The sequence below is a fragment of the Phoca vitulina genome, unplaced genomic scaffold, assembly GCF_004348235.1.
Source record: "Phoca vitulina isolate PV1807 unplaced genomic scaffold, GSC_HSeal_1.0 scaffold20, whole genome shotgun sequence".
Taxonomy (NCBI): Eukaryota; Metazoa; Chordata; class Mammalia; order Carnivora; family Phocidae; genus Phoca; species Phoca vitulina.
The window spans coordinates 16,452,240-16,467,575 of NW_022589723.1; the positions used below are offsets into that span (position 1 = coordinate 16,452,240).

Consider the following 15,336-nt stretch of genomic DNA (forward strand, 5'->3'; position numbering starts at 1 on the left):
ACAAGGTTATAAAGCAATAAATACAACAATACTTTTAAATGTTCATAAAAGAAACATGCCAAGTAAGATTATATAAATATTTTTGCTTGCCTTTTCAATACTTAGAAAGGCTTTAAGAAAGGATTTTGATGACCTAGTTCTCTTTAAAAAAATATCCAAGGAAGTTTAAATTGACATGTTCTTTCTCTTAACATCCCTATAGCAAGCAGAGAAGCTCAATATTATTTCATTAACTTCAGGATTTAATGCCAGCTATGATATTATTCCAAAAATTGATATAGTATCTATATATTTGTGGCTTCAAAGATTCCAGAAAGATTGAGCTTATACAATATAGACTTTTATTCACATGCCCTACTCCTTAGTCACACCAGTTTATTTGCTATATCCTTTTATATACTTTGGCTCAAGGCTGAAATGTTTCTTCCTACCTTCTTTCCTGCATTTATCCTTCAGGACAGAGATCAAACATTCCCTCCTTAAAGACCTCACTAAGGCTTGCCTTACCATCTCCCCTACAAACATGCCTGGTTAGTCATTCCTTCTCAGAGCACCTTGCAACTAGTATCATCCTTATTACACGAAGTTATATATGTCCATCTCCTTACAGATCTGTACTGTTGAATATGGTAGCCATTAACCACATATGGTTATTGAGCACTTGAAAAATGTCCATTGACAAATGAATGGATAAAGAAGATGTGGTACACACACACAAACACACACAATGGAATATTAGCCATCAAAAAGAATGAAATCTTGCCATTTGCAATGATGTGGATGGAACTATGCTAAGGGTATTATGCTAAGTGAAATAAGTCAGAAAAAGACAAATACCATAGGATTTCACTCATATGTGGAATTTAAGAAACAAAAGAGATGAATGGAAGGGAAGGGAAGGAAAGATAAAATAAGATGAGAACAGAGAGAGAGGCAAGTCATGAGAGACTCTTAACTATAGGAAACAAACAGGGTTGTTGGAGGGGTGGTGGGTGGGGCGATGGGGTAACTGGGTGATGGGCTTTAAGGAGCGCACTTGAAGTAATGAGCACTGGGTTTTGTATGAAACTGATGACTCACTAAATTCTACCTCTGAAACTAATAATACAGCATATATTAAATCGAATTTAAATAAAAAATAGAAATGTGTCTTGTCCAAATTGAAATGTGCTGTAAGTGGACAATACATGCTAGATTTCAAGGACTTGTCACAAACATAAAAAATGCAAACCATCTCGGGCGCCTGGGTGGCTCAGTTGGTTAAGCGACTGCCTTCGGCTCAGGTCATGATCCTGGAGTCTCAGGATCGAGTCCCGCATCGGGCTTCCTGCTCAGCGGGGAGTCTGCTTCTCCCTCTGACCCTCCCCCCCTCTCATGTGCTCTCTCTCTCTTTCTCCTCCTCTCCCTCAAATACATAAATAAAAAAAAAAAATCTTAAAAAAAAAACGCAAACCATCTCATTAATAATTTTATATTGATTACATACTGAGAATATTTTGAATATATTGGGTTACATAAAATATATTATTAAAATTAATTTCACCATTACTTTTACTTTAATGGGATTACTAGAACATTTCAAATTACATATGTGGCTCTATTATATTTCAACTGGATAGTGCTGTTCTAGATTCTAAATTCCTTCAAGGAATGGCCATTGTTTCTTTCCACTGAATCCCACAAGACCTTGCACAGAGTAGCTTTACAAAAAAAAAAAAAAGCTTAAGCAGAACGATTTGCTCTTACTCCATATACCTCCCAACCCTGCTTTCTGATGTTATAGACTTAAGTAGAAAGTTCATTAGAAATGTGGGAAATAAGCAAAGGCATAGTTTGAAGGTGTCCATGGGCTAATTAGATGACTGTCAACTTGAGTGTTTATCTAAAAAAAATACCTGTTGGTTAAATTACTATTTCCTCCAGCTTCATATTCCTCATCTGTAAAGTGAGGACACTAACTGAAGGATATAAAAGTGGAGTCAGTGATTCTGACTTAAGTGGTTTCTGTGACTTTCCGACTCATAACACCACCACTACATAATTAATTTCCTTATACAGAATGACGTTTATTACAGGAACATGGGCCAGAGAAATCTCATGGACAAAATGCTGAAGGATCTAGTTGAGGAGAACTTAAGACTAGAACACTGTTGGGCACCTGGGTGGCTCAGTCAGTTAAGTGCTTGCCTTCAGCTCGGGTCATGTTCTCAGGGTCCTGGGATCGAGCCCCGCATCAGGCTCCCTGCTCAGCCGGGAGCCTGCTTCTCCCTCTCCCACTGCCCCTGTTTGTGTTCCCTCTCTAGCTGTCTCTCTCTGTCAAATAAATAAATAAAATCTTAAAAAAAAAAAAGACTAGAACACTGTTGGTACAAGCCAATCTTGAGGAAATGCAGATACTTTGTTATGTAGACTGCTTCCTTGGATTTATGGTAAAGGAATTTTACCTAATTAGCATCTCATTTACGAGATGCCAAGAGGAACTAGAAAATATATTACTTTATGTGGTATTCCCTTCTTTATATTTTACTTCTAAATAACGTCAAATGAAACCCTGGAAGACAAAGGTTTGATTTAAATGTGAAGATTGTAAGCATTTTCTTTATTAAACCTTTTAAAAATGGGTTTTTGACTCTACAAATTCTACAAACCTCAACTGTGATGCTTTTTTCATCTTTCTCTGCTTGTTGGAGAGCTTCCATTTTCTTACGACAGTCTCTGAGATCATTTTGTAACTGAGACACCAGATGACGCTTCACCGCGTTACTCCCCAGCAAACGCTGCACTTCTGCTTTCAGCTTCAGAATGACCTCATCTTTGGAAAGCTCGTCCTTTGGCTCTTCTTGCTGTACAATGCTAATGGAGAAGTTATCATATTTAATGTTAAAGCAAGTAACAAATCAAGCATGGTTAGTCCTTGAAACTAACCGCAGTTGTGACCATATTTTGTGACCTATACAACTATACACTAGTATTTCAAAAACAATTTTAAGTTCTGTCATACACAAGGGTATCACCCTTGCTATGTCCCCATATACAGAAGTCTATTCATAAGAAGACTATTATTATGCTTAGACCACCTGCCTCACTGAAAGGAGTTCAACCATGTGAACTTCAATATGGCATGCTTTTTTTGCTTTTGGTTAAGTTGCATGCTGCTGTATATGTATGCCCTTTATGACCCTAAGAGAAACAACACGAAAATAAAGGAGGCAGTGAAAAGTAAGTCATCCTAACAATTTCTGTATCTTTTTTTTTTTAAAAGATTTTATTTATTTATTTGACACAGAGAGAGAGCACAGAAGCAGGGGGAACAGCAGAGGGAGAGGGAGAAGCAGGCTTCCCACTGAACAGGGAGCCCGATGTGGGGCTCGATCCCAGGACTCTGGGATCATGACCTGAGCCGAAGGCAGACACTCAACCGACGGAGCCACCCAGGCACCCCTGTATCTCTTTTATTTATACACAAGTCTGGGTGGTTATCTGAGCAACTGGGGCAAAAATAACAAAAATAAAACCATGCTAATTTAATTCCAACTTTAGTTTCAATAAATTTCAAAACTGGAATGAGATGAGAATTCTGCTCCTTGCCATAATAGATTAAAAGTACCAGATTTTGCAAGACTGTTGAATCTCAGATCTGTACCTCTGAAACAAATAATGCAATATATGTTAAGAAAGAAAAAAAGAAGAAGAATGTAGCAGGAGGGGAAGAATGAAGGGGGGGAAATCGGAGGGGGAGATGAACCATGAGAGACTGTGGACTCTGAAAAACAAACTGAGGGTTCTAGAGGGGAGGGGGTTGGGAGGATGGGTTAGCCTGGTGATGGGTATTGAGGAGGGCACGTTCTGCATGGAGCACTGGGTGTTATACACAAACAATGAATCATGGAACACTATATCTAAAACTAATGATGTAATGTATGGGGATTAACATAACAATAAAAAATTAAAAAAAAAAAAAAAGTACCAGATTTCTCTTCCTGCCTTAAAAAACAAGAAAACCAAATAAAATATATGAAATGATCATTTTCAATCATTAGACAACAGGCAGCAGAGCATAATGATCCTTCAGAAAAGGAAAACAAGGTGAGCCCTGTGATCCTTCCTTTCTCCCTGGGAAATTTCCAGCCTGCGGCACAGGGAGAGAAAAGCCAAAGACTGCCTAGCAATCTCACCAAGTTGCAGAGTTCAGTTTGGGAAGGACAAAACGGTTAGAATTTGATGAGGGAAATACTATGGGAAAGGTAACTACACAGAAAGAGCTCTAGAGATCTGTATATCCATGTGAGAATATTACTGCAAGGCCAGGGAAACCACAGGAAAGGAATAGGGCTGGGAATACTGGGGGTTCCAATGAACCATAGTGGAAAGACCTCCTAATTCACAAAATATTAAATACTGCCTTAGTAATGGGGCCAAATTAGCCTCAGGTTAAATAAAGTCTGCTCTAAATCTGACCGAACAAAACCTATAAAGAAGGCTTAAAAGGACCAAATGGATTCCAGGAAACTTAAGTGTGCCACAGAAAAAGAATAACAATGTTTTTATAAATACAACAAAATCTAACATCTCAAACATAAAATTCAAAATACCCAGCATCCAGTCAAAATTTATGAGGCATGCAAATAAGGAAAGAAAATATAAACCATAACCAGGAGAAAAATCAATCAATAGAAACTGACCCAGCAATGATGCTGGCAGTAGAATTAATTATATTCTATATGTTCAAGGTAAGAAAAAAAACATGAACACAATAAGAAATAAACGATATAAAAATGACCCAAAGTGAACTTTCACTAAATATTACAACATCTGAAATGAAAAATATCCTTGATGAGATTAACAGCTTATTTAATATTGCAGAAAAGATCAGCAGACATAAAGACGTAACAATAGAACTCTACAAAATTAAACACAGAAAGAAGACTAAAACAGAAATATACTGAGCATGTTAAGTTTTCTAACCCCATTGTAACTGAAATCCCAGAAGAGGAGAGAGGAAGGGGACAGAGAAAAAAAATTTATTTTTTTAAAGATTTTATTTATTTCAGACAGAGAGAGCAAGCACAGGCGGGAGAGGGGCAGAGGGAAAGGGGGAAGCAGACTCCCTGCTGAACAGGGAGCTCAACAGAGGGGTCAATCCCAGGACCCTAGGATCATGACCTGAGCCGAAGGCAGACGCCTAATGAACTGAGCCACCCAGGCACTTCCCAAATTTTTTTAATGAACAAAATTCTATTTGATGAAAATTAAAATCCTATTAAAACCTATAAGCTCAATGAATCTCAAGCAGAAAATGAAGAAAACCACCATAAGTTATATTAACATCAAATTGCTGAAAACCAAGATAAAAAGAGAGCACAGGAAGACTCCTGGAGAGGAGAGAACCAGAGAAAGGAGTCATGAATTCTGTACATAAATATGTACAAGCCTTAGTCTAAGCCCTGAACTATGCATGCACAGAACAGACCCACAAACCAGCAGAGCAAATATTTGGAGAATTTAACTGAAATTTGAACCACACACACAAATCTCACAATGACTAACTTTTGAGCTATGCATACAAGGACAGATTCAAACCAATGTGGCAAAGGCTTGGACAAATAAACTGAGATTTGAAACACCTATACAAGTTTCTACACAACATAAAAACATCTAATATAGGCATACCATGGTGATATCGCAGATTTGGTTGCAAACCACCACAGTAAAGCAAATATTGCAGTAAAGTGACTCAGATGAAGTCAACTAAGTGAGCAACAGCATTATGTCTAAAAAACAATATACAAACTTTAATTAAAACATACTTTATTGCTAAAACATGCTGACCATTGAGCTTTTAGTGAGTTGTAATCATAGAAAATAGCTCAACAGAAATTATCCAATATGAAAACAGAAAAAGAAATTGGAAAAAAATGAACTGTCTCAGGAACTGTGGGACAATATAAAAAAAATTTAAATTGTATAATTGGAGACCTAGAATAGGAGAGAAGAAAGAAGCAGGGACAGAAAAGATATTTGAATAATGGTCAACATTTCACAAATCTGGTAAAAGACATAATAAATTCACATTTTCAATAAACTCAGTGAACCCAAAATGAAATGAACTTAAAAAACCAAAAAACACTTAAGACACATCTTAATCAAAGTGCTGAAAAGGGGGAAAAATATCTTGAAAACAACACATTACACACAAGATAATGGTCCAAATAACAAGGATTTCTCTTCAGAAACCACGAACGGCAGAGACAGTGGAAGAACATATCTTTAAAATGCTGAAATAAAAGAACAATTGATCCAGAATTCTGTAATCAGTAAATAGAAGGACATCGTCATATAAGGAAGCTTAGAAGAAATGCTCAAGAAAATTCTTCAATCTAAAGGAAAATGTTATCTATAAAAAAAAACTACAAGACATTACTGGAGAGAAACTAAAGAAGACATAAATAGAGAGGTACAACATGCATGTTCTGAAATTGGAAGACTCAATTTTCTTCTTCCTCCAGCTTTATTTAGGTATAAATGACAAACAGCAATTTCTTAAGATGTCAATTCTCCCCAAATTGGTCTATAGATTCAACATAATCCCAATTAAAACTCCAGCAGACTTTGTTGTATAAATTGACTAGATAATCATTAAATTTATTTTGGAATGCAAAGAACTTAGAATACTCAAAACAATTTTGAAAAGAAAGTTGAAGGACTTGCCCAACACATTTCAAGACTTACTGTAAAGCTATAGTACCAAGAGTGTTACTAACAAAAAGAGTAGGGGAACAGAATGGAGAGTACAGGGGCGCCTGGGTGTCTCAGTCGTTAAGCATCTGCCTTCGGCTCAGGTCATGATCCCAGGGTCCTGGGATTGAGCCCCTGCATCGGTCTCCCTGCTCGGCGGGAAGCCTGCTTCTCCCTCTCCCACTACCCCTGCTTGTGTTCCCTCTCTTGCTGTGTCTCTCTCTGTCAAATAAATAAATAAAATCTTAAAAAAAAAAAGAATGGAGAGTACAGAAACAGGCCACAAATGGTCAATTAATTATCAACAAAGATATCAAGGCAATTTAACGAGAAAAGAGAGGTTTTTCTGACAGACGGTATTAGATCAACTAGATACTGATATGAAGAAAAACAGACATCAATCCTTACCTCATACCATACTAAAAAACTAATTCATAATGAATTAAATGTAAGAGGTAACACTATCAAATTTCTAAAGTCCTAAGAAAATTTTTGTGACAGAGTTACATTAGAACAAAAAGCCAGGAACTCTTTTAAAAGAGATAACTGATAAATTTGAATTCATAAAAACTTAAACTTTTGCTCTTCAAAAGATACATTAAGAACAAGATAAGGTAAACCAGAGTAGAAGAAAATATTCACAACATATAGATCAGAGAAAGGGCCTGTATCCTGGAATAAATAAAAACCAAATGACATAAACAAATGGCAATGAAGCACATCAGAAAAAAAGAAGAAAGGGAAAGAAAAGCACATCAAAAAATGCTTAGGGACGTCTAGGTGGCTCAGTCAGTTAAGCGTCCAACTCTTGATTTCGACTCAGGTCATGATCTCAGAATTGTGAAATTGAGCCCAGGGTTGGGCTTCGTCCATGCTGGGCCTGAGCCTGCTTAAAATTCTCTCTCTTCCCTCTGCCCCTCCCCTCCCTTGTGCACATAATCTCTCTCTCTCTCTCTCTCTCTCTCTCTCTCAAAAAAAAAAAAAAAAAAGATGCTTAGATCGTTGGTCATTAGGTAAATAAAAATTAAATCACAATAAGATTATCACTACACACACACTACAAATACTCAAGTTAAAAAAGATTAACACCACCAAGTTTTAACAACAACGTAGAACAACAAAAACCTCAGACATTGCTTCTGGTAATGCAAAATAGTACAGTCACTTTGAAAAACAGCATTCACGCTATCAATACCCAAATAAAATAGAGGAATTCTAATGTAACCTTAAAGAGAAAGCAAGTTGGAGCATAAGTGAAACAAAAAAGCTACAATTATCTCCATTAGCAAATGATATAATTATATCTAGAAAAACCTAAAATATAATGGAAAAAATTACAACAATAAGAGAATTAAAAGTAACAGGTTACAACAAAAAAATATAGAAATCATATGTACAAACATTACTCAAGAAGAAATAATAGAAATGAATACCTTATTTACTATTACAAAAATATCTAAGCATCACTTTTACAAGAATTGTGCAAAAACCTAAATATAAAAAATTCCAAAAACACTCCTGAGAGACAAAAATAGATTTAAGCAAATGAAAAGACATGCTATATTATTGGATAAAAAAATTCAACATCGGGGCACCTGGGTGGCTCAGTCGTTAAGCGTCTGCCTTCGGCTCGGGTCGTGATCCCAGGGTCCTGGGATCGAGCCCCACATCGGGCTCCCTGCTAGGCAGGAGGCCTGCTTCTCCCTCTCCCACTCCCCCTGCTTGTGTTCCCTCTCTCACTGTGTTTCTCTCTGTCAAATAAATAAATAAAAAATCTTAAAAAAAAAAAAAAAATTCAACATCATAATAATATCAATTCTCCCTAGGTCAATGTATACGTTTAATGTGATCCTAATAAAAATATTCTCAGGATTTTTTCCTGGAGTAGAACAAGTTAATTATAAAGTTCATTTGCATGTGTAAACAAGCAAGAATAATCAGAAAAACCCTAACAGAAACAGCAATTCCAGAGAGATGGTAAAACTAAAGTATAAAGCAAAGCATTAAAGCTTTTGGAAGGCAGCACAGGATAACAGGAAAGGTTTTGTTTTTGTTTTTTTAAGATTGATTTATTTATTTTAGAGAGAAGGCACATGAGTGCATGAGCAAGGGGAGGGACTGAGGGAGAGAGAGAAAATCCTTGAGTCGACTCCCCCCTGAGCGCAGAGCCCGACGTGGGGCTGGATCCCAGGACCCTGAGACCATGACCTGAGCCGAAACCAAGAGTCTGCCATTTAACCAACTGAGCCACCCAGGTTCCCCAACAGGAAAGATTTCTTAAAGGAAACATAAAAAGCACTAACCATGATTGATAAATTTGACTAAAACTAAAAAACTTCCATTCATCAAAAGACAAATTAAAAGGTTAAAAAGTGAGAAGATATTTATAATACACATAACCTTCAAAGAACTCATACCTGGAACAGATTTTAAAAAAAGAAAAAACTCCTACAAATCAACAGAACACATGCATACACAAACACAAAGTCATTTAAAAACTGAGGAGGGACACGAACAAGTCACACACACACCCCACACCCAAAAGCCAATAAACAGTTTTTCTCAATGGAGCTCAATCTCATCAGTAATCCAGGATAATGCGAATTAAAACCACAATAAAATATCACTATACATTAAATGGCTGAAAGTAAAAAACTTAAAATACCAAGTGTCAGGAAAGAGACAGAGCAACTAAGACTTTCATACACTTCTCATGGAGATGTAAATTGGCACAACCACTGTGAAAAACAGTTTGGCATTACCTGTTAAAGTTGAAATACACATACTACAAGCAATTTCACCTCTAAGTATATACCCAACAGAAATGTATGCACATTGTACTAGGAAGTAACATTAAGAATCTACAGTTAGTAGAATGGAAAATAAACTGGAATATTCATACAAATAAAGATACTAAATATCTATATATATAAATGAATGAGCTACAGTTCCACGCTACACCATGAGTCTCACAACAAAATGTTAAGTGAAAAAAAGTCTAAAGAACACCTATATATGTGAAAAACACACAGCTAGCATTCATGCTTAATGGAGAATGAGCGAATGCTTCCCTATAAGATGAGGAGCAAAACAAGAATATCAGTTTTTACCACTTCTATTCAACACTGTACTAGAGATTCTAGCTGGAGCAATGAGTCAAAGAAAAAATAAAGGCATCCAGATTGGAAAGAAAGACATAAAATGATCTCTATCAGGTGACATGATCCTATACCTAAAAAATCCTAAGGAATCCGCTAAAAAACTATTTGAACTAAATTAACAAGTTCAACAATGTGTCAGGATACAACATCTATATATATAAAATCAATTGTATCTCTATACACTAAGAATTAACCACCTGAAAATAAAATTAAAACAATCCAGCAAAAAGAATAGCCAAGAGAATAAAATACTGAGGAGTAAATTTAACAAAAACAGTATATGATTAGTACACCGAAAACCACACACACACAAAGAATACATGAGTAGTACACTGAAAGAGATTAAAGAAGACCTAAATAAATGGAAAGACATCCTGTGTTCAGGAATCAGAACCCAATATTGCGAAGATTGCAATACTCCTCTAACTTGATCTACAGACTACATGTAACTCCAATCAAAATCTCAGCTGGTTTCTGTATAGAAATTGATAAACTGATCCTAAAATTTATATGGAAATGCAAGAGACCCAGAATAGCCCAAGCAATATTGAAAAAGAAGACAAAGTTGAAAGATTCATACTTCCCAATTGCAAAACTTACTACAGCAAGACAGTATGGCACTGGCATAATGACAGATAGATCAATGGAACAGAAGTGAGAGTCCAGAAAAAGATCCTCATATTTAGAGTCAACTGATTTTTGACAAGGATGTCAAAACAATTTTGGTACTGGGACAACTAGATATTCACGTGCAAAAGAATGAAGTTCTACATCACATCATATAGTAAAAATTAATTCAAAATGAATCCAAGACCTAATGTAAGAGATAAAACTCTTGGAGAAGAAAACATAGGTATAAATCTTCAGGACCTGGGGTTAGAGAATGGTTTCTCAGAAAATCAAAAGCACAAGCAACCAAAGAAAAAATATGTTAAGTTGACTTCATAAAATTAAAGACCTTTGTGCTTCAAAGGATGCTATCAAGAAAGTGAAAAGAGAACCCACAGGAGAAAATACTTGCAAATCATATATCTGACAAGGGACTTGTATTCAGAATATATAAAGAACTCTCAAAACCAATAAAAGGACAACCCAATTTTAAAATGGGCTAAAGATTCGAAGAGATCTCTCCAAAGAAGATATACAAATGGCCAATAAACACAGTAAAAGATGTTCAACATAATTAGCCATCAAATAAAAACTACATCATTAGCAAGTCAAAGCCAAATAGCAAGTGTTGGCAAGGATATAAAAAAATTGGAACCCTTGGGGCGCCTGGGTGGCTCAGATGGTTGGGTGTCTGCCTTCGGTTCAGGTCATGATCCCAGGGTCCTGGGATCGAGCCCCACGTCAGGCTCCCTGCTCAGCGGGGAGTCTGCTTCTCCCTCTCCCTCTGCTTCTCCCCCTGTTCCTGCTCTATCTCTGTGTCTCGAATGAATAAATTAAAAAAAAAAAAAATTGGAACCCTCATACATCGCTGGTGGGAATATAAAATGGTACAGCCACTTTGAAAACAGTATGACCATTTTTTGAAATGCTAAACATAGAATTACCACATTACCCAGCAATTCCACTCCCAGATAAAGAGTTGTCCTTGAATAATATGGGTTTGAACTGCACAGGTCCACTTATACGTGGATATTTTTTTGATACAGGACAATATCAAAAATGTATTTTCTCTTCCTTATGATTGGCTCAATATTTTCTTTTCTCTAGCTTAATGTAAGAATAAAATATATAATACATATAACATACAAAATATGTGTTAATCAACAGCTTATGTTATTGGTAAGGTTTCCCATCAATAGCAGGCTATTAGCAGTTAAATTTTTGGAAAGCCAAAAGTCATATGCAGATTCTCAACCACACAGCAGGTCAGGGTCCCTAACCTATGCACTGACCAAGGGTCACTGTATATCTAAGAGAAATGAAAACATATATCCACACAAATTTGTGCACAAGTATTCCTAGCAGCATTATTCATAATAGCCAAAAAGTAGAAACAACTCAAATAAATGTCCATCAGCTGATGCACGAATAAGTCAAAGGTGATATATATTCACACAATGAAATATTATTTGGCTACAAAACGGAATGAGGCACTGATACAAGCTGCAACATGGATGAACCTTGAAAGCATTATGCTAAGTGAAAGAAGCCAGTTACAAAACACCACATACTATACAATTCCATTCATGTGAAATGTACAGAAGAGGCAGATCCATAGATAGAAGGTAGATTAGTGATTGCCTGGAGCTGTGAGGACAAGAAGGGGTAATGAGGAATGTATGAGGAATGTAGGTACAGGGTTTCTTTTTTGGGATGTTGAAAACTTTAAACAGGAAAACTCTCAGCACCGGCTAGGACACACAGAAATAGGTATTGCCATATGATGTGGGTAATAATCAAACTACAGAGCTGCTTAGCAGTATGTATCAAAAACCTCAAATATGTGCACACCTCTTAGTGAGGATATTCACCCACATCTTAAAGAAATAAAGATGTGGGGGCGCCTGGGTGGCTCAGTTGGTTAAGCAACTGCCTTCAGCTTAGGTCATGATCTCAGGGTCCTGGGATCAAGCCCCACATCAGGCTCCCTGCTCGGCAGGAAGCCTGTTTCTCCCTCTCCCTCTGCCCCTCCTCCCTGCTTGTGCTCTCTCTTAAATGAATAAAATCTTAAAAAATAAAAATTAAAATGTGCATAAAGACATGACTACAAAGATGCCTGTGATAATAATATTGCATTACTTAGCATAAAAAAATTAACGTGTATTACTGCAGTTCCTTCATCCATATATCCATCAGTAAATATACACAAAAATATTTATTGTCATCTATAGATTTCAGAATATAATTTTAAAAAACACATTATCAAACAATATATTCAATATTATTTTATCTTTCAGAAATATACAAAACAGATAATGTGGAAATTACACACCAAAGTGTTAAAAGTGGTTTTCTTCATGGGAGGTGAAATAAGATGATGTTGCTTTTACTTTTCTTCTCTTTTCTTAATCTGTATTTTCTAATTTTTCCATAATAAAGGAAAAAGTTACTTTTGAAAAGAAATAGTTGATAGTATGTACCCTTAATATGATGTGATAAAAATGGCACCTCATCTCTCTGGTCTTCCTCCACAAAACCCATGAGAAAAATATAATCATAAAAGAAACATCAAATTCCAAGAGGGGCTTCCTACAAAATAGTTGACCAGTACTTCTCAAACTGTCAAGGTCATCAAAAACAAGGAAAATTAAGAGGAACCTAAGGAATCGTGATTCCTAAATGTGATGTGGTATCCTGGATGTAATCCTGGAACAGAAAAAGGACATCAGGCAAAAACTAGGACATCTAAATAAACTATGGACATCAGTTAATAATAATGGGTCAATATTAGTTCATTAATTGTAACAAAGATTCCAGGCTGGTGTTAAGATGTTAATAGAGGAAAATGGGTGCAGAGTATAGGGAAATTCTTTGCACTAATTTTTCTGGTAATCTAAAACTGTTCTAAAAAACTAAAAGGTAGTTCTAAAAAGAGAAATAAATAATAGTATCTTGAGTTTAATTTTTACTGTTCTTCAGTTTCAGAACACACACACACACACACACACGTACAGAGAGACAGAGGGAAAAGGAGAATGAATATTAGGGTTTTTTAAACATATTATAAAAGGAGTTCCTTACAATACACTACATATTTATCAATACACACAACATCTCTATAGGTAATAGATACGGTGTAAATATGTCTGTACAGATCTCATCTACTTAAACCACTCCTATTTACACAGAAATAGAAATACAAGATAAAAAATATAATTCACAGAAATAGAATTATATAAGAAGTATAAAATATATTACAATGCATCTTCATGTGCTGTAAGATGTGGCGAACCTTTAGCAGAAGGCTTATTTTGCTCGGTTAACAAATTAGGCATCCCTAATTTCTTTTCTTACTGAATGCTGACCACTAAAATAGCACATCATGTACTCCTAGAGGGAGCCAAGTCAGAGAGCAGAGAAAGTGCTTGCTAAAATAATTTTCTCTTCTTTCCCAAAAGGGAAAAAGTCAGCAGTGGTGACCAGTCCTGCTGAGCCCCATGGAAGTCAGTTCCCCTAAGTCCAAATAAACTGTAGTCCCTTATGAAGCCTGCTGAGAAGACCAAAGGGAAAAGGCATTCCACTTGTTAAATGTTTATTATTTGAACTTCGCAGCCAACTATAATAAGGGAGAGGGAAGCTGTCTGCAAGCTGCATGCAGATTTAGCTACTCAAATTCCATGAATGTGAAATAGAACACTGAGTCTAAACCCTTAAAATTTACTAAGCAGTAGCTTGAGGGAGGTGGCAGTTGAGAATAAAAGCTTGGAGCCGCTAATATTTGGGTCAGTGATTTGAAAGCAGCTCAAGTCAACAAAGAACTAAAATTCTCGACACTGGGAAAACTGTGGCTTCCTCTTGTTCTAAGAATCACAATCCAGCAGAGAAAAGGTACAAATCTCTTCTCTCCTATATCTCCTCTCACTTTGATCTACGAATAAATATTTTTACTTTTTCCTCAAAGCCGAATTCTTATCTATTAAACTGCTGGTGGGTGGGACCACTACAAGCTAAACCTTTTTTCACTAATCCTGTGATTCACAGGATGTCTTCTAGCTGAATCTTAATGACCACTCACTCTGTCCTTATTCTCCACCTTCCCAGCTCAATGTGGCGGAAATCCTTTTACCATGACAGTGATGTGATGTCTCAGGTTGGATATATCCACAGGAATGTGCTTTATATTACTGTAGGATTTTGGCTATGAGTACTAATTAAATTTAAAGGGCAGAAGCAGAATACATTTTAGTAGATATCATGATGAAGTAAGTCTACTTGAAAAAATAAAACATATATATATTATTTTTACATAACATATGTATGTATTATTTTCCAAATTCCCAGGCTAATTATAGCTCAAATTAAAATAAAGTAATAACAAACTGGAGAAAAATCTTTTTTGAGATGAACTGAATCTTTAACCCTCTAAAATACAAGACATAAGGAAGAATGAAGTTAAAGTAAAAAGGTTTGATTGTCATGTAAATACGAACCAACAGATTTACAGTAAAGTTTTGGGCTCAAGGACTGGTTCTGCTGCTAATGGTCTGTCTTCTTGGGCAAAAAAGTTCAGCCCTTTGAGCTCCAGTTTTCCCAACCCTAAAATGAAGATATAGATCTGATGTTTCCTCAAGGTTGAGATGAGAACCAAAAATCTTTGACGAAGTATATGTTGAATTAAAAGAGAATTAATATGAAAACTGGATCAATGGTGTATTTTAACCAATCATGTACTAGATGATAATAGGAATAACTATCAACAATTAAATGTCTAATATGTGTGGGGCGCCTGGGTGGCTCAGTCAGTTAGGCGTCCAACTCTTGATTTTGGCTC

At 36.1% G+C, this 15,336-nt stretch overlaps 1 protein-coding gene across 9 annotated transcripts in view; it reads right to left on the minus strand.

Annotated features, from left to right (window-relative positions):
• The window catches only part of CEP152 (centrosomal protein 152), an 87,941-nt gene that overhangs the window by 39,821 nt on the left and 32,784 nt on the right, over window positions 1–15,336 (minus strand). For all 9 annotated transcript variants that reach the window (XM_032417280.1, XM_032417283.1, XM_032417282.1 and 6 more), the window contains one exon: window positions 2,649–2,853. In XM_032417280.1, coding sequence (XP_032273171.1) covers window positions 2,649–2,853 — 205 coding nt within the window. The remainder of the gene's footprint in view (window positions 1–2,648; window positions 2,854–15,336) is intronic.